Source organism: Mytilus edulis, chromosome 1 (assembly GCF_963676685.1).
Source record: "Mytilus edulis chromosome 1, xbMytEdul2.2, whole genome shotgun sequence".
NCBI classification, from domain to species: domain Eukaryota; kingdom Metazoa; phylum Mollusca; class Bivalvia; order Mytilida; family Mytilidae; genus Mytilus; species Mytilus edulis.
The window spans coordinates 122381495-122407270 of NC_092344.1; the positions used below are offsets into that span (position 1 = coordinate 122381495).

The 25776-nt window shown below is 31.7% G+C and overlaps 1 protein-coding gene across 1 annotated transcript; it reads left to right on the forward strand.

Moving 5' to 3' along the window:
* Positions 1-222: 222 nt before the first annotated feature.
* On the forward strand, positions 223-14887 carry LOC139504950 (PCNA-interacting partner-like). The gene is made up of 12 exons (XM_071294830.1): positions 223-395; positions 2836-2945; positions 4312-4487; positions 6231-6512; positions 7030-7203; positions 11088-11252; positions 11598-11752; positions 12104-12269; positions 12958-13130; positions 13380-13467; positions 13978-14102; positions 14509-14887. Exons 2-12 carry the CDS (start codon positions 2837-2839, stop codon positions 14858-14860), a joined length of 1965 nt encoding a protein of 654 aa, XP_071150931.1. The 5' UTR covers positions 223-395; position 2836; the 3' UTR covers positions 14861-14887.
* Positions 14888-25776: the final 10889 nt, after the last annotated feature.

Genomic DNA, 25776 nt, shown 5'->3' on the forward strand with positions numbered 1-25776 from the left:
ATTTAATGCAAGAGTTTATACTAATGAAAATCTAGTTTGAACCAGTGTGATTACTGAGGTGTAAAATATAAATTTCACTGTTTTGCTAATTAAATAATTTAAATCTTAAATTAAACCTTTTAAACCAAAGAAAGGTATTTAACGTTTTACGTATAATATTCATGACAAAACCGGTAGATTTTTATATTTAATCTGTATTTCGTATTTCCGGCAGATTTGATTGGTCAACGCCTACTTTTTCTGTGCGCTAAATTTGAAAATGTAAACAAAGACAAAGGCTTACATCATCGTCAGTCAGTAGAAAGTTGCCATCTAAATATATTTCAGCTGTTGTAGACGATTCTCTTAACAACATCACATCTCAAAGACGTACAGTAACTATTTGGATAATACAGGTTCGAAATTCGCTCGATTGGGTTAACGAAAATTCTCCCTTTGGCTTTGATATTTTTCAAAATGTTTCATAATTTCGACCATGGAGCCAGTTGATTCGGCCTTGGTCGTTTCGGCTAAGTGCCACTTGTAATAAAAGTATATATGCAGGACTCTAAAGTGCGATGGGGACGCTAAAGTACGACATTGAAATAGTTGTTCATGTAGCAGTTTACTTTCTGGTCCCCGTTAAAATATTTTATTAAAAATTAGAGTCGGTAAAATAAAAGTACATGTTTTCATGCGTAAATCATAAATGATTGTCTGCTAAAATGTCAGTTTGTACATTGTAGGAAAATGCAACCTGTATTTCTATTCGCTGTGAAAAAAGAAGAAAGCTTGGAGAACATTGCATTTCTCTCATTTAAATTAAGAATGTTTTAAACAAATAGATGTTTCACAATTAGTATTTGTATTTGTAATTTACAATGACGACGTTAAGAGGAGATATTCACATTAGTGATAGACTGTGTGAGCAGCAAGCTTCATCAATTATCCAATATTTGATACCCCCGAATTTCTTCTTAATTTAGAAACAATCACTTAAGCCTACTGGTAATTATAAAGCCTATCACATATGTTATAAAACCTCATCATACCGTAGCTTTTGCAAAAAGACTAATTATTACATCCGTGTTCTATAAAGTTTTTAGCCCTTTAACATTACCCTTTTGGTCCATCGCACTGAAGCGCGATAAACCATCGTACTTTAGCGAACAAACAGCCGTTGCACTTTAGCATGATACACCATCGTACTTTAGCGTAGACCATCGCACTTTAGTGTGACCATCGTACCTAGAGTACCATCGCACTTTGAGTCCTACATATATAACGTGACGGTACCCAAATTGCACCTATTTTGACAGTTTTTTCACCTACGTTGTTTTATGATCAAGAAAAAAATGTCCATACTGGGTTTATTTTGTAGCCCTATCCTTCTTTACTGTATAGGTACACCAATTTAATTTTTAATCCATATCAGAGTCATAAAAAAATGGGTTTGAATCAACCTCCAAACTATCCATGATTCTGTAATGAGGAGTACCCAAATTGCATCCATGCTTAAATTCACATCGTCAAAAGTCTAATAACCGAGCTTTTGTTTAATTTCTTCAAATATTTTGAACAATTGGATATTAGTCCATGCTTACTCCTCATATTTTACGAAATGAATACTTATAATATATTGTATTTGCTAATTTTAAGAAGATGACGTTTTGATGACGTCGCATGGTGACGTTTTCGTACAGTTTGCTTTTTCAGTAAACAGTCCATCTGTTGATAAAGACTGTGAATGTTTTGTGTATATCTAAATATCTTTACCTATGTTGAAAGCCGTTGCAAGTATCAAATCATAAAAATACAAATTGTTTAGTCTCTAGGAAATCTTGTAAGATTTCTGTTGCTATTTTTTTCTAAATAGGTGCAATTTGGGTACTCAGTGCAATCTGGGTACCCTTACGTTATATAAATATAGTTGCAGCCATACCTTTATTTTTGTAAAAGAGATTTTGTTGTACTCAACTTTTTACCTTTTATAATTAAATTACTTTTAATAATAGTAGTATTTTTCCTCTTCTTCCTTCAAAAGTAAATGAGGAGTTAATTGCAGATAACACTTATCATTATTTATTTTAATTTGTGTGATAATAATTACACAATGCTTAACTTCTAAAGTGCCATATAGGTTATGTTTCTGAAAAAAAAATGATAGTAGAAAAAAAATAGTGCAAATTTCTTAAGTTTTTCTTTTGTTTTTGTACCATACATATAGGTTGAAACCATATGTCATAATGTATGTGTACAGTGTAGGTTTATAAGACGTTAATTTGTCTAACAAATATTGGAATCTGTTCTTTGAAATAGCCAAGAGTACATATACAGATATCATAAAATGTGGTACAAAAGTATGAGTGGCAATGAGACAACTCTCCATCCAAGTCACAATTTGTAAAGTAAATCATTATAGATCAAAGTCTTCAATACAGAGCATTGGCTCACACCAAACAGCAAGCTAAAGGGCCCCAAAAAATTATTATGTACATTGTATGTTAGTCAATCTGTCAGGTTAATAATGGTACATTTATTTGTACAAGTAGATGGTTACAAAATGGTTTATGATTTTGTATAGAAGAATTCTTCCCTAAACCCACTGCATGTGCACTTACTGTATTTTTATTGTACCCAACTGATTGGGCAGAGCTGAAAACAAATGGATAAATACAATTTCATGAATGTACAATGTATATAAATTACTACTTAACCATTTGTTTAGTGTCTGATTTCAGGATGAGACAACCTATGTTTATACTGTACCAGACTGATGGGATAGAGCTGAATACATACATGTATAGAAATCCCTAAAATTGAGTACTTCACCCTTTGTTTATTGTCTGTTTTCAGGATGAGACAACCAAATATTTATATTCTACCAGACTGTGATAGGACTGAGCTGACTACAGATAGCTATGATTCTATATTGAACTATGTAAGGGACGAGACATGTTCAAAAGGTAAATAATATGTAAGGGAAGAGATATGTTCAAAAGGTAAATAATATGTAAGGGAAGAGATATGTTCAAAAGGTAAATAATATGTAAAGGAAGAGACATGTTCTAAAGGTAATATTCTGTATGGGACAAGACATGTTCTAAAGGTAATATTTTGTAAGGGATGAGACATGTTCTTAAGGTAATATTCTGTATGGGACGAGACATGTTCTAAAGGTAAATAATACAATGTATGTAAGGGAAGAGACATGTTCTAAAGGTAATATTATGTAAGGGACAAGACATGTTCTAAAGGTAAATAATATGTAAGGGAAGAGACATGTTCTAAAGGTAATATTCTGTATGGGACAAGACATGTTCTAAAGGTAATATTATGTAAGGGACGAGACATGTTCTAAAGACAAATATTCTGTAAGGGAGGAGACATGTTCTAAAGGTAATATTTTGTATGGGACGAGACATGTTCTAAAGGTAATATTCTGTAAATGTGTAAGGGACGAGACTTGTTCTAAAGGTAAATAATATGTAAGGGAAGAGACATGTTCTAAAGGTAATATTCTGTAAGGGAGGAGACATGTTCTAAAGGTAATATTCTGTAAGGGACGAGACATGTTCTAAGATAATATTCTGTATGGGACGAGACATGTTCTAAAGGTAATATTCTGTATGGGACGAGACATGTTCTAAGATAATATTCTGTATGGGCAGTCTTCACGCTGAACTGCTCAATCTACAGGCCCGCAGCTCAATTTTTGAAATTTTTTAGTTAGATTCTGTTGGCCTGTAGGTCTGATTTTTACAGGCCCAAGAGCAATTTTACCAGCCTGGGCTGCCTGGGCTGCCACTCGTCGTGAAGACTGATGGGACGAGACATGTTCTAAAGGTAATATTCTGTAAGGGACAAGACATGTTGTACAAAATGAATATACTCGGGTAATATTCTGTATGGACAAGGCATGCTTGGAAGGAAAAATACTGTAAAGTAATGATCTGATCATTATTTTGACTGTCTGATCAGAGAACATTTAACTGTTTTTTCATTTATGTAAATGTTAAGCAATTTATCATGTTTATGTACTTTCTTTAGTTGAAAAACCAGAAACGTTATATTTTATTTTAATATATAGAAATGCTTATAATTCCTAGGGAAATTGGCTATAAAACAGACATCTGCTAGATTTTACAAAATGTTAATATTAGAACATATATATAGAACTGCATGTGCAATTAATTTTGTATAATATATATTACCGTACATGAACATCATGTACATGTCTTCTAGAAGGTAAATTCGAACTCTTTGCAAAAAGTAAAATAAAACTAACTAAATCACCTGTTATGGCATTGTATGTATTTATTTGGATTACAGAACCTGTGATTATATGCTGTGATACAATAAAAGATGAGCAACATTACACCTTAACAGAGTTTGTAATGACTTTGTGTCGTAAACATGGAATCCTAAAGAATGAAAGAGTAACCTTATTGTCGTCCATGGATCAAATGGTGGCTGTACAGCTTTGTTTGGCAGAGAAAAATAAACAGGTTGAAAAATTATTCAAGACTTAAATATCACATAACATTTTACAAAAAAAGTAAATAGTTTATCAATATACAGTACATGTATCAGTAATAAGAAGAAGTTAAGAAGGCCCTACCAGGATATGAATACATGTAGTTTAGGTATAATTAATGTTTAGATCACTTTGGAAATATGATTTTACATGTTTTTCTAGCTGGAGCACTGTCAATCAACTAAAGCACTGTTTCTACCACATGTATCTCAAATCATTCTAAAAATTCAACAACAAAAGGGGCATGGTGCCAGTGGAGGGCATGGCACTTTTTATGATAGGATAAGGCAATGCTCATTTTTTTTGTCTATGTTTCTGTGTGTATCACAAGTTCACAAATCTCTTTTTTTTACTGTATATGTTGTTAATAAAAATGCAAAAGTTGTTGTTTTGATTACATGTATTTATTCTATACAATTTGCATTAGAAAAGTCATTTTTTGTCGAGCCTGCAACTTTTGTTGCAGAAAGCTCGACATAGGGATAGTGATCCGGCGGCGGCGTTAGCTAACTTCTTAAAAGGTTTATATTTTAGAAGGTGAAAGACCTGGATGCTTCATACTTTGTATATAGATGCCTCATGTTACAAAGTTTCCGTCAGTCACATGTCCATATCCTTGACCTCATTTTCATGGTTCAGTGACCACTTGAAAAAAAAGTTCAAAATTTTTGTAATGTTGAATTCTCTCTTTATATAAGTAATAGGATAACTATATTTGGTATGTGCATACCTTGCAAGGTCCTCATGCCCGTCAGACAGTTTTCACTTGACCTCAACCTCATTTCATGGATCAGTGAACAAGGTTAAGTTTTGGTGGTCAAGTCCATATCTCAGATACTATAAGTAATAGGGCTAGTATATTTGGTGTATGAAAGGACTGGAAGGTGTACATGTCCAACTGGCAGGTGTCATCTGACCTTGACCTCATTTTCATGGTTCAGTGGTTATAGTTAAGTTTTTGTGTTTTTGTCTGTTTTTCTCATACTTTATGCAATAGGTCTACTATATTTGTTGTATGGAATGGTTGTAAGGTGTACATGTCTAGCAGTACATGTCAGATGTCATCTGACCTTGACCTCATTTTCATGGTTCAGTGGTCAAAGTTAAGTTTTTAAGTTTTGGTCTTTTTATCTAATATTATATGCCAAAGGTCAACTATATTTGGTGGATGGAAATATATTATGATCTTTATGTCAGTCCCGCAGGTTTTATTTGACCATGACCTCAATTGCACGGTTCATTGCACAGTGTTAAGTTTTTGTGTTTTGGTCTATTTTTCTTAAACTATAAGTAATAGGTCAACTATATTTGTTGTATGGAAGCTTTGTTAGCTGTACATGTCTGCCTGGCATGGTTCATCTGACCGTGACCTCATTTTCATGGTTCATTGGTCTTTGTTTAGCTATCTTGGTTAATGTTAAGTTGATGTGACAGTTGTAATCAAGCTTTATACTTAGGACTATCAACATAATATCAATGATTAGTAAAGAAGGCGAGACATTTCAGCGTGTGCACTCTTGTTTTACATGTTCATAAAACATGGCAATACTCATTCATACATCACATCAGTGATCACTATTAATCAAGACAGTGAGTTTGAGAGACATACATTTTGTGTATATGTTGAAATATCAGTAATGGGATTACACATGGTAACAATTTACTGAACCACACAGAATTGTGATTATTTATCAAAGTTGTACCTTATTTTCAGGATATTGGTGACTATGATGTAGAATCTAGTACAGCTATACACCAGTGTAATACTCTGATCAAACAGAAACTATCAACATGTACACCCGATATAAAGTTAACACAGACAGTGGATGATTGGTTAGATAGGGACTATACACAGTTCCTTAGCAACTGTAACCAAGTAGATATGTGTGATATATTACAGCTGTTAGTTACTGGGTTTGACAAGAATGAAAACCTCAAAAACGATCTTCTGTCTACAGATATTATTGTGTTGGGTCTTCCATCACATCAAATACAGGTATGGTTTAGACTTGCTTGCAATGAAAATGGCAGAATATACACAACGTATCTATATGATTGTAAGAATGCATAATTTCTAGATGGAGAGTTGCCTCATTGGCACTCATACCACATCTTTTTATTACTAGCTATATTGTAAAACAAATCATGTTTCTATAGCATATCTGATGCTCTTTACATTATTATTCATTCAGTCACGTGGCCGCTGTACAGCCTCAACAATCAGCAAAACTTAAAGACTTGTGTTTTAAGCTATTAAATGCCTGCATAAACATTTTGGAGCGCTTTTATCTTTATCTCCTTTCATGAATGAATAAACAAATTAAATTTATACTAGTTCTAAATAGCAATACTAAGTTTGTCTAGTACTCATCTACAAACTACCAGTACAGTTGTAGTTCATGGACTGATTTTTTTGTAGAAAATTGAAATATGACATGTATTTGTCATGTAGTGAATTGGTTTAATGAACTCAAAAGAATAAATGATATAACATTTAACTGACTCTATTTCAGAAATATATGCTGAAGTTTTTGTGCAATGGGAGAACTATAAATAAAATAACAATGGAGACATCTTTAGAAAATAACAGTAATATACAAGTTTTGTCTGTGCCAACATCATTAGAAGAGGTACAACTCAATTCCACTCAGGAATTCATTGCCAGTAAAAATCTTTCTATAACAGAGGTAATATACTGCTTAAAACTGCTTAATAAACTGAGAGTGAGGTGTTTATCTCTTATTTTATGTATCATTTCTATAATTACTGGAAATTTGCATTGAATTTATTTAGTATTATATATAAAAATGTCATAAATTTTTCTATAGTACTATTGATTAAAAAATAAAATCTAGTATTATAATATTCTTCAACTTGGTAAAAAAAAAAAGTTTTATGTTTCCTATACAAGACAAAATCCTATGGTAAAATGTAATTTCTCCTCACAATTACACCTATTTTTAGCAAGATTTTACTTCTTTTATCTTCAAGACTGAGTTTTAAAACATCCTACCAAAGAGTAGATGGTAATCTGTTAAAAAAATATTCAGAAGTTAAAAGTTTGTAATACTGTGGATTCATTTATTTTCGTGGGTATCAATTTTCGTGGATAGAGAAAAAAAGACGTTTCTTGGTATACGTAAATTCGTGGATCGCTGATTACAACAACAAAAAATAGATACATAATTCTTGGATTTCTTTTTGATTTAGGAGATCATGTAACCTCCTTGATTTGATCAATAATAAAACAAAACAAAAAAGAAGGAATTCATTGAAAAAGTTGTGAATGGTCATTCTAGGTTAAAGTGTTCATTGATAACTTCGATTACAATAATGGACAGAGACAACTAATTATTTGTTGTTTTACAACAGGGTTGGCAAAAACCCGGGTTTTATGAGTATTGCCCAGCCCAGTGGGAAATACTGGGAAAACCCGGGTTTTACTGGGTTTTAGTGGGTAATACTGGGCAATACTGGGTAATATAAAATATTTGTCTGAATTTTAAAGAGGATTCAGTGATAAACACAAATGCAATACATTTAATAAGATATTTATACCCTATTTTGTTTGTTTAGCATTTGTATAGATTGGCAAACTGTAAACATGGTAAATAGAAAGCAAATAAATCATTTTTTTTTTCAAATGAACATAGCTCCTATTAAGAATTAACAATTACATGTATTAAAGAAACATCACATTTAAATAATGTATATTTACTGTCACTAATTAATAAGTAATTATTCAGATTATAACACAGATTTGTTTATGTAACAATAATCAGTCCTTTCAATTTTATAAGTGTTTATGGCATGACCCTGTAGGGTGTTTATTTAGCAATATGAATGCATAATAATTAAAATTAACAATTCACTTAAACACTGCAATAAAATGCATTTTTCAAAGTTTGGATTATTGAAACAATACTTGGTAATTAAACATGTTAAAAGGTATCTTTAAATGTGCAAATCTTGTATTTTGCCTACATATAAAATTAAGAGAGAAGAGAATGAAATTGAATTTTCTAGAATTGACTGTCAATGGTTATCTGTATAAAAAGTATATGTTTAGCTGTTATACTATGAAACTATAACAAGTCTTTACTATTTTGTGTTAAAATAAGCTTAAAAAATCATATTGCCCAGTAATGCCCACTATCACCCATTTCTGGGAGTATTGCCCAGCACGGGAAAACCCGGGTTTTCCCTCCCGGGAATTCCCGGGTGGGTAATACTTTGCCAACCCTGTTTTACAATTTATAAATTGTTGTCTGAATTCTATAAGGCATTCAAAACATATAAGTATAAGGTGTGAAAATAAATGTTCCTGTCATAAACAATATAACCTACGGGCAATATCCCCGTACTTAATCCTATTGATTTTTGGAAAGATTAGAACTTGTTCTAAATCTTTACTTAGGCACCGGCCTCCATAACAACAGGACAGGTTAGCTACTGTTACTAAATGTATTCACACTGAAATATAGTTCCCTATGGTTCTCATGTATGTGCACATAAAACACATATAAACTGAAAAAAAACTGGGTATATTATTGGAGCAGTTCATTCAAGAATGTATGTCATTAAGGTGTGTTGATGTGCAGGCTTTTTAAAAAAAACATATTGATTAGGTAACTGGGTATTGATTCAACTAGAAGTATGATTGGCAACTGTCATTATCACTAACAATCAGAGACAAGGTGGACCTTTAATTACAATGCCCCACCTCCTAAACTGCCAATCAAATTGACCACATTACCTATCAACCTCAGTCTTGCATAATTATACAGACCACTAAATATGCATATAATTCTTAATACACAAGTATTTGACCTCATAATTGAATCCACAAATGTGTATATTAGATGTTTGATATTTATAAGGATGATAGATTTATTTATTGCCAATTACTTTTGATCTACATTACATATAGTGATTCTGTAAATTATATCTGAAAGATAAATTATTAATGGATTAAAAAGATCTTTAAAAAAATTAAATATGAATATAAATATGAATAAATAAAAGATATTTAAATAAGGCCTATAATTTACTTGATAAATTTCTAATAATCATCTGTAATTAATCATCAATTAAATTAGTACACTTTTTTTTATCAGGAATTGGCTTGAAACAGTTTTAAAATTTTAAAACTTTTAATTATAACAAACCATTGTTTATGAGTTTATTTCCCATCAATCAGTATGTCTATTTTAGTCATTTGAATTTTTATTAGAAGTGAATATATATTTTTACAATCGAGAAAGAATCCACATTTCAATAAGATAAGTTTTTTAATTGATTAACGTTGAAAAAGTACATTTTCAATGCCCTGTGTTGAAAAATACTTTAAAAAATGATCAAAAGGCACTCTAAAACTTTTAATCTTCAATGCCATATAACCTCTGTTTCAACTTACAAAATGCCCCAAAACAACATTTTTCAATGTTTTTTGTTCCCACTTGAAAGTTTTAAGATGTTGGTCCAGATTTATGTCTTACAAGGATAGTTGGTAACATTTACTAGAAGAATTTTTGCATTTTTTTGTTTTTTTGAAACATGTTCAGAACCGGCAACATAATTTGATAAGCTATAAACTGCAGTTTAAATAAAATTGTGCAAATTAAGAGACCCATATTATTTAATTTGAGCTTGTTTTATCCTCATACTGGAAAAGCAAGTTTACTTCTAAAGACCTGCTGTAAATGCAATTTTCAGCAATAGTGCTTTATAAATGTTCATTTCCCCCCACAATACCTTAATATGAAATAATTCAAACTACTCTTCTAATCTTTCCATGAGTGATTTCCATCACTTTGATTAATCACTGGTAAACCAAACTATGACACGGTAATTAACAACTTGCAGTTTTTTTCCATGAACAGTTTTAATCAATTTTAAAAAGTAAATTATCATTGATATTCGATATATTTATTATAGGTTTAATCAAAATACTTGTATCTTCTTTCAATAAAGAACACGTGTTATGTTACAATGTTTATCGCTGGTCAACACTATACTAGAACTGCATAACATAACGGGAAATAAACAACCGACTCCATACCATTTCTCGGGATTATTCTTTGTTGAATTCTTAAATTCATGGTTCGCTGTGACCCATGAAACCCACGAAAATTAGTATACCACGAATAAAAATGAATCCACAGTAGGTAGCCTATAAATATTCAATTGTAAAGCATAACCTGAGGATGTGCATGATAGAATATAATCCACAAGTCCTATATATCAAAAGGGAGATAAGCCAACTTACTTACTTCAATTTTATTGTCTGCAGTAATGATCTATGGCAAGTGCATCAAATCACAAAAGGCTGCAAAGACATTAATGAAACATAACATAAACATGAAAATTTTTTATAGAACACTGCATGACAATTTCAATAAAGGAATCAATGCTAAAGGGGAGATAATCAGAGTCATCATGTTGTAATTTTACTCCCAGTTTTAATTTTTATCACCTGTCGCAACAGTCTGGATGTGAGATGCAACAAATAAAGGGAGAAAGAATGAATAAAGTTTTGTTTAATATTATATGTATATATTTCTATTTCCAGTCCTATGTGAAGATGGTTCTGCAGTCGTATTTAGAATTATTGGTGAACACTAGATCTGAGTTAGCTCTAGCTCGAGTTCTCAACGTACCAAACAGAGAACTTACACATGAAGCATTCACAGAGCTTAAACGAGAGGCAAAGACGAAAAATATGACAATGTATCAGGTATGTCAACTTCAATGTTATTATATATTTCTGACCTTCAACACAATTTGAGTCAACAAATATTATGTCATCAATGATTTATTTTGATCCTTTGGAGCTAATTATTTATATCCCAAACATAGTACCCTAAATCATTTTCTCAGAACCCCATGATGGTATGTTTATTTAAATGTTATTCACACATTACAACAATCTTACTCAACGCCACATCTTTTAGAATGTGTGTATTCATGATATTCCAACAGTTTGTAACATGGTCATGGTGTGCTTTAATATTTTAAATAAAGTTATTGTAATTTTACCAGTTGTGACTTATATACATATATATGTGATTGACTTTTGTAGACGGCTGTATCATACATATTGAAGATAAGATTAGGAGGTAAAGGATATGCCCCTGACCCTAGTCATCCATTGTTACAGTTTGTTAAAGGGTTAGGAGAATTTGTTGATCTGATGCATAGGTTACAGAATGTTATTGAAGAGGAGTCAAATACAAGGTTAGTTATAATGTTTAATTTAGGATAGCACATGTCAAAGTTTTGAGAAATAATGTACTTTAAAGTTTGAAAAATATTTTATACAGAATTTTCCATAAAATTAAAAGCAGATTATCTCATTTAGTCTAGATAAAAAAAAAATGTTTTCTATGAAAGCTATAGTAGCTCAACATCATTCTGTGATGCCATCTGCCAGAGTAAACTTTTTGATGTTTTATTTCAATGGCATAATAAGAATATAGAAAACAGGGAAGCCCCATTTATACCATTTGATCTTTATGTTCTGGGTGTTGATGTTGATTGTGCATAAGAGTTAATTTATTTTTCTTTTAAACTCATCTAACATTACAGGTCAGCTTGTCGTAAAGTAGTTAATATCATAAAGAAAGAACTGCTGAGATCAACAGATACCAAGTTAAGACAAAGTAGTATAGAGACCGTCAGTGATAGACTGCAGGAGCAGATTAAAATGGTTATTGACCAGACAGAGAGGAACAAGATGTCTAGTCCAGATAAAGTAAGAATTCACATAAGACCCAAAGACCAGAACAGATGTTGCATATGATAAAACAGATATCAGTTAATGCTGTTTAACATGATTAACATGATATGTTTTTTTTCTGTAGAGCAAAAAGATAATATATGATGTCATTGACTTTGCCTAGAATAACTGGAAATAACAGATTATCAATGGTCTTTCAAACTTGAGGATGTTTCAACGCTACATTTCATGTCAGGCTAGCCACTCTTCCAAGAGATTGTAGCTGATAAACTCCCCCCCCCCTTTTTTTTTTTAAAGAACCACCAATTAAAGCATGTTGTCGTTCTGGAAATCTGATTTATAAGACAATCAAAATCGCCATTGCTAACATGTGTTGTGTACAATGTGAACAGGAAGCAATAAAGGGCAAAAACTAAATGTTATAGTGAAGCTTCAAACTCCCTAGTAATATCAAATAGTAAAATACTTAAGAATACCAGTGCAGCACTTAAAGTAGATATTTTGTAACCAGCTTAACCAACCAGAAATTATATTGAACATAATGAAATACTGCTTACGCTGCCAATTGTAGTAAATGGTGTTGTTTGACTAATTTAGGAAAATGATTTATGTACCAGGTGAAATCAGTTTTATTTCTGGTCTGTCAGTAGGTTTAGGAAAGTAGACATTGTTACATTATAGAATATTTTTTAATTATTTTCAGTCTGTCAGTAATGGTGGAAGTCTGCTGGGAAGGAAAACATTGACAGCTCTACGTTACATCACAGATAAAATACTGACACAACAAGACCAGTCTCAATCTATTGATTATTTGTGTGACGGTTTCTCCAGTCAGAAAACACCCATTAGATTTCCTTCCCTGTTATCACAGTTCAGGTGTGTATACTATTTTAAGGCTGTTACAAAATTAAGGGGGTATAGATTTGAGATACTGAAATAAATTTATTGAAAGTGGGCGGTTGCATTTTTCTTGGAATTGGTTAAGAAATAAGATTAACAGGAACTGCTATCTGTTCTTTTGCCTCCAGATTGGAATAAAGCTGGTACTTTTAACAAGATTTAGCTTATTTATATGGATATATTATATAATGAGAAAACAAATGATAATTTTGTATTTATTGACAGATCTCCTGATGAAAACTGTGATGATGAGGAAGAGAACTCTGACCTCAGTTTATCACTCTCAGAAAGATTAGTGAAAAGACAATCAGGGGTATGTATACTGTGTTGTGTAATTAGAATTAAGAAGATCTTGTATGATTGCCAACTCTCCACTAGAGACTAAATGACAAAGAAAATAAATACTATAGGACACTGTGTAAAACCCATACAGCATAGTCAGCTTTAATAGCATCTGGACTATTAACAATTCTTTTGACTAGACATCATTAAATTTACAATGTTAGGCTAAGAGCAGCTATTGCAGGTGAGACATCAGTTGTATCAAAACTCTTTATGAATTTTTATAATGATATGATAGATTAGACAAATTTGAGCATTTCTTAACTTTGAAACAGCATTTTTTATCAAATTAAACCCCTGATTCAGCAAAAGACATGATAAAATGAAAATATCTAGAAATTGGTGGAATTTGAAACCCAACGGACTTTAAGAATCTGTTGACATTAGAAAATGATTATTTTACTGAAAATGGTGTGTAGTTACTATTGCAAAGTTTTTCTTATTTTGTCTGGATACTAATTGATATATGTTTTGACTTCAGGTTTCCTTAGAGATAACACAATCATACCAAGCCTCCTATGACTGGGCTTTACCAGCCCATCATGTAGGTCTCCCTAACAAAGATGATATCTGTCAAACAAATAGTCCAGTTGTAGTCCTGCCCAGGTATTTAATTTCACTTATATACACACCACATCTGTATAGGGTAGTTGTCATCAACATCAAACATTATTTTTTTAAAGTAACAGTTTAACATATATCATGAATTAGGGTTTTGACCCAAATTCCATGGTTCACTAAACATGGAAATGGTAGTCCAAACAGGCATTAGCAGGGCATTAAACAAAATGTAAATTGCTTATACAAAATTGAAAATATGGAAATATCGTAAAAAAAACTTGTCTTGAGTAAATCATCTACCAATAACCAAATAGTTGGTAAATATTGTTGAATTAAAATAATAAAGCATTAGAAGTTAGAAACTAAGAAAAGTCAACTGTTTTATCTAAACAATGAGCTAAAATATAAACCTTTTTACACATAATTAATCAAAATCTCTGATATTTTTCAGTAAAACTTTGGCTCATCCTGCTTCTGCATCTAAGGCAGGTTTAGCAAAGAAGGTTTTAGAATCGATACGTGATCAGGAAAATATACAGAAAATACAAATAACAAAGACTTTTAGTGAGACGTGTAAAACCAAGACTGTAGATATTGTAACTAGTCAACCAACAATTGAACTCTCTAGTCAGACATCTGATGAAACAAAAAGAAATATAGAGAAAGGGGGAAAGAAACGTAAAAACACGGAATCAAATGCTCCAGCAAAGAAAAAGTCCAAAACAGAAACAAAGACATGTCGAAGAAAGTTACTACCTCAGGTGAAAGGTCAACAACAGCTGTCGACGTTTTTCCGTGTGTAATCAATTGAGTTCATAATATGCAGTTTGAACGATTTTAAAGTCAGGCTATTTATTATATGACATATTAATTCATTATAAATTTGGTATTAATCATATATAAGATATTATAGCCTAAATAGTTTGTCTGTGAGTCTCGTTGTTAGTATGTATGTATGTTTTTGTTAAAAATTAATTATCATGGTAGCTATGTCACCACTGAATCAAAAGGTTATAACAAAATTAATTTTATTCTATTAATTTTTTTATAGTATTCAGACTGCCTTTTAAATATTTTACCATTCGATTTGTTTCTTTTTATTTAGATACAACATTTGCAATGGCTTCCTTGTCATTGTTTTATAGTTCAATGTCTCTATAAAATAAAATTTAATCCTAAAATTAATTATTCATGAATTAATAAAATAATTGTCCACATTTGTTTTTTTTTAATGTATGTGTTATTTTGTGTTTTAGGTTGTATTTATTTTAACTCACAATATTTGTGTATAAGATGTTTATTTATAAAAAAAATGTATATTGTCATTGATTGTGAAAATGTGTGTTTTTAAATAAAAGTGCAATATTTATGTTGATACTTTATATTTTTATGGTTTAATGTAGAATCAGTTTCCATAATAAATGAATCTAACTACACACCATGTTCTTACTCAAATAGATATTCTAACAGTTAATATATATTTACCAACTTGAAAAAAACTAAATTGAGTAGAGTTGTATTGAATTTAAATATATATTAATCATCCTTGCTTTAGCTAATTTTCAGCCTAAATTGGCCAAATCTCTTTTTTGGCATTACTTAAACATTGTCTTTTAAATTAAGCAACATCATTAAGTAATAGTTTATGCGCTCTCTTGATGTTGTCATTAGGAATTGAAAAATATGATCACACTTGGAAAACAGCTGTGTGACCATCATAAAACACCCAATATGTGAAGAAAGTTGACTACTCATAGTAACTGCTTTAAATGATTATTTTTGACTATTTTTTATTGATCTTCACATTGTATGGATGAATCATTAGATTAATTAAAAAAATATGTTGAATATAAATAAGAAAAGATAGTATGAGAAATATACCTCGAATCCTGAAGAAAGTAAGTAAACCAACCAATAAACTTATCTTGGACAGATGGCCCGGAATTATACAGTATGCCAACCAACTCCTACATTTTGTGTTTGACATATAAGATCTTTCATCTTCTTTTTTTTATTTGTCTTAACTGTAATGAACACCATGTTCCATACTAGGCGTGATGGTAGAAACGTTATCCGTGAGACCTGAATGCTTCATACATTATATTCAGATGCCTTATGTTAAGAAGTTTCTACCTGACATGTGTCCATTGTTCTTGACCTTATTTACAAAGGTCAGCAACTGTCTACAAAAAAAATATCATTTTTTATTCCACCCCTACTGCCTTACCTACGATAGTAGTTGGACATTATGCTTCCTGGTCTGCGTCCATTCATCCATCTGTCCCACTTCAGGTTAAAGATGTTTGCCAAATTACTTTATGACCCCATTTCATGGTCCACTGAATACAGAAATTTGTAGTGCAAGTTTCAGGTTATAGTTTTTGGTCAAGGTAGTTTTTGATGAAGTTGAAGTCCAATCAGTTTGAAAATTAGTTTACATGTTCCAGATGATATGATCTTAATTTTAATGCCAAATTAGAGCTTTTAGGCTAATTTCACTGCCTACTAAACAGAAGATGATAGTGCGAGTTAGGCATCTGTGTACTATGGACACATTCTTATTTATGTGAAAAAATAAAATCACAAAAATACTGAACTCCTATGAAATTCAAAATGGAAAGACCTTAATCAAATGGCAAAATCTAAAGCTCATACGAATGGATAACAACTGTCATATTCCTTTCTTGTACAGGCATTTTTATGATATATAGATAGCTTAAACTGTCACTTGAATGACATTTAAAAAAATCCATTATATTGACAACGATGTGTGAACAGAACAAATAGACATAACAGGTAAATAAAGGCAACAGTAATATACTGATGTTCAAAACTCATTAATCGATAGAAAAAAATCTGGCTCACAAACCGAAACCGAGGTAAAAATGTCAAAAATAGGGTTACAGCAGTCAACATTGTGTTATAATCTTAAGGATGTTTGCTGCTCAGTTTCAAAACAAATAACATTTCATAAAACTAGTATGTATTGGGGAATAAATTGAGGAATCAAAAAAGCAAAAAAAATATAGGGGTCAATGTGCTTGTTTTCGAGATATTAGCCAATGGAATTTTGGCGGGAAAATGTTTTCTCTTGATTTTTCATAGCTTTATCATTGACCAGTTAAAGTTCTCAAATACTATTAAAAAATAAATAAATTTTATAAGACTTTTACAAATGTCTTATAAAAATACATGTAAAAGATTTATAAAAAGGAAAATGGGGTTTCATGGGGAATCTTTTTAAGGCATTCAAATAGATAAAACCAGAGGATTCCTAAAATCTGAAAAAAATTCCAAAACATGACAAGCAAATATCCTTAATCACTAAAAACAAATCAATTAATAACACAGAAGCAAAAAAAGGAATATAGACAAAGTACATAAGCAACAACAAAAGACAAATACAAAAATTTACAATAACTTGACAACAAAATGACGGAATGTATCAATATCAAAATTTTAGCAAAGTGTTTATAGTATTGTTGAATGTGCTAGTAAAACATTTATTTTTATTAGTACGACCTAATCGAATGCGCAGTGAATATGATTTTGTTCGTCTTTTGCTTCAATTGCACCGTATGCTGAGCAATTTGATACATAGTGGGTGCTCCATTTGTCATTGTGGAGATCAACTGCCTTGCCTCTATAATGACGACTGTTACAGCTATGACAAGCACCTGCTATTTCATTAACCTGCAACAAAATAGAATTTAACATATCATATATTTGGCTTTTCTAATGTTATTTTCTGTGCGTTTTTAGCATAAATATATTACCATTGATGTAATGATCTACATGCAGTTTTAATGTTACACTGATATTCGTGTGCTGCACGAGTTTGAAATGATCGAAGTGATTCAAATATCTATTGTAATATAAACTTAGAAAATGGTTAAGATTACCAAGGTAAACGTGTAACTTGAAATAACATATTAAACAAAAATGGCAATTCTTGTTTTGGAACTGTTAAGAAAAACATGAAGAGTTTTTGATACAATATACCGCAATAGTTACTTGCTTAAAAGAAAATCTAAATTGAATAACACTATTAACCAAGAGGAATTAATGTTACTTGAATCTTATAAAAAAAAAATAGCCTCGCTAAATATTTGTTTATAATTATGTTGTCCTTCGAATTAATCATGATAATTTGTGATAAGTAATAGCAGTTGTTGACCATTCGTTTGATGTGTTTGAGCTTTTGATTTTGCGAATAGATTGATAAAGGACTTTCTGTTCTGAATTTTCTACGGATTAAAGTATATTAATAAACTTTTTAATTTTGTAAACAATTGCCAAATTAAACATTTTCGTGTTGTTTTTCATTTTTTTCCAGCCCCATTATAATAAGGCATTTAACATTCGTTGACAAGTAAGGTTTTATTCATCCCATAATGTTGCTAGAAGCTCAAAGTTCAGACATTAAACTGTCATACTATGAAATGTATATAGATTGTACATTTGGTTCAAAAGTCAAATAAACTTGAGTGAGTTTCTTGCACACATAAAAGTAAAGAAAAATAAAAAGCTAAATTCATAATAGGGGATGCCACAACAACTGACACACATCAAACGTTATCAGACAATGGAAGGAGTGAAATAGAGTTGTGGTACCAGTCTTGTATTACAACTCCAGTTTCCGGTGCATGTCAAAACATGGAGGGAAACAAAATAGTGCATTTTTTTCTGATTTTTTTTTCTGATCTCAATTTTTCTGTTTTATTATAGGTTTATGCTGAATTGAAACATATATATATAGACTTTAAAAATCTTGCATCTTTTGGGGGATATCAATCTATGTAAGTGGAAGGATATCCTGTTTACTGGAAGTGGTGCGTGCGGCCTAGTAGCAGCAAACAGAAAGTACAAAAAAAATTGATTCAGGATAACGTAACTTTTTATTCTTCGTGGCATGACCCACTTTTTTTCTCGATTAAATCATAATTTCACATTAGTACATATCACATGATATGAACATTTCAAAGATCAGCTGTTTTGCATGGAAGCATATGGAGCAGTCAATTACAAGACTGCAACCTTGTCATGTTCCTGACTTGAATTTCTGGTAGAAAAAAAAATGATTTAAACCTGGTTCAATAGTTCGCATGGATGCGGATCCGGCGTCCAAAATTGTGAACACATAGATCACAACGGACTAAAGAAATAACAAACAAATAACAAAAAGTCATACAACGACGCCAACACAAGTGTTGTAATTCAAGGTAAATTAGACAAAGACGTTATCAAAAAAGTTTTAAAGTTGGTTGTATCTGTATATTGTTGTTACAGACGCCGATAAAAACTTGTTCCAGTTGATAATACATACCGTATATATAATATACACTTTCTCGATACAGTACAAATTAAGTGAACTATAAATAAAAGGGTGAACAAAATAGAAACAGCACTGTAAAGTATATCACGTCCAATTCGCACTTCAGAACCCTCCTGCACAAGAAACGCCCAAAGTGAATAACCGGACAGCGGGATGCTACTTTTACTGACCATACTTAGTCTTTGTCTTCCTCCGAACAGGAGACTCGCTTCTAATGCGTACTCATCTGCGCATTAACCCTTACACACGGGGCACTCTAAAATTGGCTAACAGCTTATACATAAATACTGTACAGTCACTTCAAAAGTCGTATCATCAAAAGAAACACGATAGCACGAAAACAACTAATTTTAAAGGATGACTGTAAGTACACAAAATGATACACAACTTCAACACATTGAATCCATAACTCAAGACCATCTGTTATTATCTGTCAGACAGACACTGAATTTTTCATCTATAACTTAGTACTTTCCGAAGAACGTTTTGATAAAATGGACTAAATGTTCTTTGCCGAAACCCTGACTCTTATCTTTTGCTTAGACAACGGAGACATTTTAAAAAGTCTGTGTAGCAGCTACAAGCTGTTGAATACCGAATGTGTTGAGAAATGTTTAATTGATACGCAGACGAGGTTGAAATTTTTTTTGATTTCAAAATTTAAATCGTCTAAGTTGTGATAGATCCTGGTACTGCGATGACTGGTTTTTTTTTTACAAATTCGAGACAAATGTCTAAAAATGAGACGTAAGAAGCCGTTTCTGTTCTGTTTTAAATCTAGAGTTCGGGAGGATATGTTAAGTGACCCCATATGGAAGTCTGAAGTGTTCATACAAAAAAATCAATATATAAAGGCAATATTAGTATACCGCTGTTCAAAAGGCATAAATCGGAGTAAAGTAACATATGTAGAACATGTCTTAAGGTTCCACTAAAGTCAAAATATAGGACACTTCATATACATCTAAACTTTGCCTGTATTTGTCAACCTATAATGAATAAAGTCAACTTGAAACTATGAGAACATATGTTCATTTAAACATACTTAACATATACACACTGTGTAAATTGTAAATAAACTTGAAATTGTTATGTTGTGGCCAAACCGGTTCTTGGGGTGAACACCAAATTTCCAATAAATCTATAGGCCTGCGAGACGACTTAATTTGCTTAAAATTGGTATGGACGAATACTGTTACATGTAATGCAGGGCAAGCTCATGTTGATTTGTCAAATACATATGTTTTAATGGCATATTTGTCCAAGTTCTGTATTATACCTTCGTTATTCGTTCACTTAGATACATGAAATTAACTGAAACTCGAACATCAATACATTTTTTGAAAAATCAACATGAGCTTGCCCTGCATTATATATAACAGTATTCGTTCATACCAATTCTAAACAAATAAAGTCGTCTAGCAGGCCTCCAGATTTTTTTGAAAATTTAGTGTTCACCCCAAGAACCGGTTTGGCCACAACATAACAATTTCAAGTTTATTTACAATTTACATAGTGTGTATATGTTAAGTATGTTTAAATGAACATATGTTCTCATAGTTTTTGACTTTATTCTTTATAGGTTGATACATACAGGCAAATTTTAGATGTATATGAAATGTCCTATATTTTGACTTTAGTGGAACCTTAAAACAATATGCATTTAGCAAATAAGTAAGAACATTTAAGAACATTTAAGAGCTCATAACATATTTATACAATTCATGTATATAAAACGCAATTATTCCATTTGAAATTTGTTATGACTTTCAATGGTCCGAAAATATAAAAGAACTTTAACGAAATTTCCCATATTTCCTCAAATTATAAAAAGTTCGTTCTGTTTTTTTGTATTATTTTTTACAAACGGATAAAAATAAACAAGTGATGGTCCTTTTCCAACTTACATATAGTATTGGGACTGACGATCCTATGTCATAGATTAATTGCAGCAGTTTAGGGTCAAGACACACATGGCCTCCGGGAGCCCCTGTGGCTTTACATTCTCTGCATGTGTAACTGTAAATAAATTGTGATAAGCAACTCGAATAAATATTAGTTTGTTTCCTTTTTCATAAGTTATGTTTTTTTATAAGTCCTTATTCGAGGCCATAAATGATTATGTGCTGTTTCATAGGATTGATTACGAAAAACCAGCCCACAGAGCACTACACGGACACACAATCACATAGAAGTAATCGATATTCTAGTTTTGTCACGCATTTTTTTCAACACAAAATAGTCAATCAGTTGAAAACAAATGTTCTCTTCTTCTTGTCGACTTGTTTCTTCATTCATATACAAAATACGCCATACACGTGTGTATTGTAGTCCTGTAATATTATGTTGTCATTTCAATGTTATATTTAACATTGCCATTAAAGTGCAAGGTTTGGCATGCCACAAAACCAGGTTCAACCCACCATTTTTTCCTTCAAAAATGTCCTGTACCAAGTCAGGAATATGGCCATTGTTGTATTATTGTTCGTTTGTATGTGTGTTTCATTTTAACGTTGCGTCGTTTGTTTTCTCTTATTTTTTAGTGTAAATTCACATTGCGATAAGACGTGTCACGGTAGTTGTCTATCCCAAATTCATGTATTTGGTTTTGATGTTATATTTGTTGTTCTCGTGGGATTTTGTCTGATGCTTGGTCCGTTTCTGTGTGTGTTACATTTTAGTGTTGTGTCATTGTTCTCTTATATTTAATGCGTTTCCCTCGGTTTTAGTTTTACCCCGATTTTGTTTTTGTCCATGGATTGATGAGTTTGAACAGCGGTATACTACTGTTGCCTTTATTGGGAAGAATGAACGGAAATAAAAAGCATAAGCCTTTAAATTCCCTTTAAGCTATTGAGATGCCACAAACAGCAAACTGGTAAATTTGGTGATTATGTTTAACGCATATGTCCAATCGCAATGGAAATAAAGGATACCGTAGATACGCTAAAGGCTGTCTCATACATCTAGAAATTACAAATGAGGCCAAAGTTAAATAGACGTCATTTCGAGTTTGTTGACCGTTAAAAAATATTTGTATCACAGATGCATATCATATATAGGTTTCTATTGCTATAATTATAAACAATCATAAACCTGTTCCTTTTCTTCTATCGTGATATCATCGAATGCGAATTATCAGCGTAATGCATATTGGGTGGAAGTATCTGATTCCCCTCAGGGGCACCATTAGATAAACTCAAGATTTAATTGGGATTCGTGTTGATCAGATTTTAATTTTCTGAGTCCTGTTTATATGTGATCGTGTTTGTACTTTCGTCGTCCTTCGTTGGTTTTTTTTTTTTGTGCAAATGGGTTTTAAGTTTATCAATGAAATATGAGTTTAATCAATGAAAAACAGAAAAGCGGTTTTCATATCATTGCAGCAGTACGTTTAATGATTATAGGTAATATACTCGTTTTCCTTACTTACTGTGATCGGGATGCAGCTCTCCCATGACATGCGTCGTTGATATTATTGTACGCGTATGCGTTGTCTGTCTCTCCTGAAGGATGTGTTTTCGAAAGTCTAATCTTACCAGCCTTATGAAGAGCCAATATTTTGCAGGCATAATCCTTTGCTTCTGCATTACTGCATACTTTAAAACATTTGAAAACGTGCTGGTTATGTTAGTTTAACAAAATGTTTCAAAGACAAAGGTTATTTGTATTTTCCTTGAAATAATGAATTGAATGTCAAATGTTTCAAATGTTTCAAGTATACTCGAGACAAAATCTGGACAATAGAAATTTAAATTTTACACTTCCAAAATAATTTTCTTGATATTCAAATTATATAGATCGAAAATATACTGACAACGCCATGGCTAAAAAAAGAAAAAAGTAAAACAGACAAATAAAAGTGCACAAGACACAACATAAAAGTTGATAATGATCTTCAAGCTATGCCATTAATTTTGAACAATTACATTAAATTTCTAAACGGTTTTATTCGTTTAGCATTTTTATACAATCTAATCAAGAGAAATAAGGGAAACGAACTTACTGTTTATTAACGTTTTATTAAATGGACACACTGATTCCTGAAATTATAAAAATACATTAAAACCAAATAACTGCATATTGTATTTCTGCTTCATAATTTTCACAGTTATATGACTTGTGTTATCCGTTCGTTTTGATGTGTTTCAGCTGTTTCATTTTGCCATTTGATAGGGACTTTTAGTTTTGAATTTTCCTCGGAGATCAGAATTTTTTTCGAATTTTCTTTTCATGCACTTCTATTATTATTCAATTGTGAACTTTCCATTTCTAAGTAGCAACATTCATATGTTCCTTACGTCATAACTACTATCCCCTTCCTTTTCATGAATGTGACCTACCGAATTAGACTATTTACCGGATTTGTTATCTTATAAGCAACGCGACGGGTGTGACATGTAGAGCAGGATCTGCTTACTTTTCGTGTTGTTTATTCTTTAGTTGTTATGTTGTGTCATGTGTACTATTGTTTGTCTGTTTGTCTTTTTCATTTTTAGCCATGAAGTTGTCAGTTTATTTTTGGTTTATGAGTTTTACTGTCCCTCTGGTATCTTTCGTCCCCCTTCTATTAAGTGACATATTGTCCGAGTAGACAAACCAACAAAAACATTAAAATATGACGTAAATTCCAATATTATATGGAATTTGCGACTGTCATACAAGTGAGAGGTTTAGCTAGCTATAAAACCAGGTTCAATCCACCATTTTCTACATTTGAAAATGCCTGTACCAAGTCAGGAATATGACAGTTCTTGTCCATTCGTTTTTGATGCGTTTTGTTATTTGATTTTGCCATGTGATTATGGACTTTCCGAATTGATTTTCCTCTGAGTTCAGTATTTTTGTGATTTTACTTTATACTCATATTTATACAAAACATTTGAATTGAGGGGTTCCACATTAACCTTGTGTCACGCGAACGATTGCTGCTTTAAGTGTAAAAGTGCAGTATTGTATTAAAATTTTGAGTCCATGTATCTGTAAAATACAGAATTTAGAAAAAAAGGTTTTCTCTTTAGATGCTATTATGTGGTCTTAAAGATAAGCGAAGTAAATACCATAACATCCATAAAGGTTTAATCATTTATCATTTCAAAAGATTTCACCCACGACTTCTGTTAATGTTAACTTTAACAAAAAACCATCTAATAGAAAAAAGAAAATCCCAAAAATACTAAACCTAGAGGAAAATCAATTCGGAAAGTCCATAATGACATGGCAAAATTAAAATACAAAACGCATCAAAAACGAATGGACAAGAACTGTCATATTCCTGACTTGGTACAGGCATTTTCAAATGTTGAGAACGGTGGATCAAACCTGGTTCTATAGCGTAACCTGGTTCTTATAGAAAAGTATTGAATAGTCATCTAAGGTATCAGGATTATAATTTAATACGTCAGACGCCAGTTTCGTCTACATAAGACTCATCAGTGACGCTCAGATCAAAATAGTTAAAAAGCCAAACAAGTATACAGTTGAAGAGCATTGAGGATTCAAAATTCCAAAAATTTGTGCCAAATACGGCCAAGGTAATCTATTCCTGGGTAAAGAAAATCCTATAATAGTTTTTCGAAAAATTTAAAGTTTTATTACAGGAAATATAAAATGACCATATCATTGATACACCACTGGGTCGTCCACCAGCAATGGCATCGACCCAGTGGTGTTAATAGTTATCAAATGTACCAGGATTATAATTTAATACGCCAGACGCGCGTTTCGTCTACAACCGAGTAATCAGGAATATGACAGTTTGATGTGTTAAAGCTTTTGATTTTGAATTTTGCTTTACACTTGGGTTATGATACTAATTGCTACACAGTCTCTGTTTCTATTTCTTTACCTCACTCCACTTTGAAATGGTTGTAAATATAACAGTTTAAATTGCTTGGTTCTATTCATCTTAGAGGTATGTAAAAGTAAGCCGTCATGTTCATCTTTTTAAACCTAGCCGAAGTTAATTATTTTATTTTTAAACTACTATTTATTTGGGATGTTTAAATTCACAGCCTCTGTTGTGATGACTCTATCGTTGTCAAATTTGAAGCATTTACAATCTTTGATCGGTCAGTGCTGTTTATTGGGAACGTGTATCCAAGCAATCGTTGTTGTAACATCGTACGTCACCTTTTAAATTTTAGAATTGTGCCAATTCATATCGCACATTACTATTCTTATTTCAAGCATATCTTTGCAGTCTCTGTTGTAAATAGCTTATTTACCTATGACATGTTTAAATAATTTAATATAAATTTCAAGATTGTTATGATTCATTTTACAGTATAATCATACTGATGAAGGATATGTGTTCTCCGACATATTTATAAATTATTACGTTTAATGTTTAATTTTTTTGTTATTGGTGTTGTTTTGTACATT

Excerpts from the sequence above, each read along its gene's own strand:
- LOC139504950 (XM_071294830.1), top strand. The coding sequence starts at position 2,837 with ATGAGACAACCAAATATTTATATTCTACCAGACTGTGATAGGACTGAG. Across the intron at positions 2,946-4,311 it reads GGACGAGACATGTTCAAAAG|AACCTGTGATTATATGCTGT; the intron begins GTAAATAATATG and ends TTTGGATTACAG. Across the intron at positions 6,513-7,029 it reads TTCCATCACATCAAATACAG|AAATATATGCTGAAGTTTTT; the intron begins GTATGGTTTAGA and ends ACTCTATTTCAG.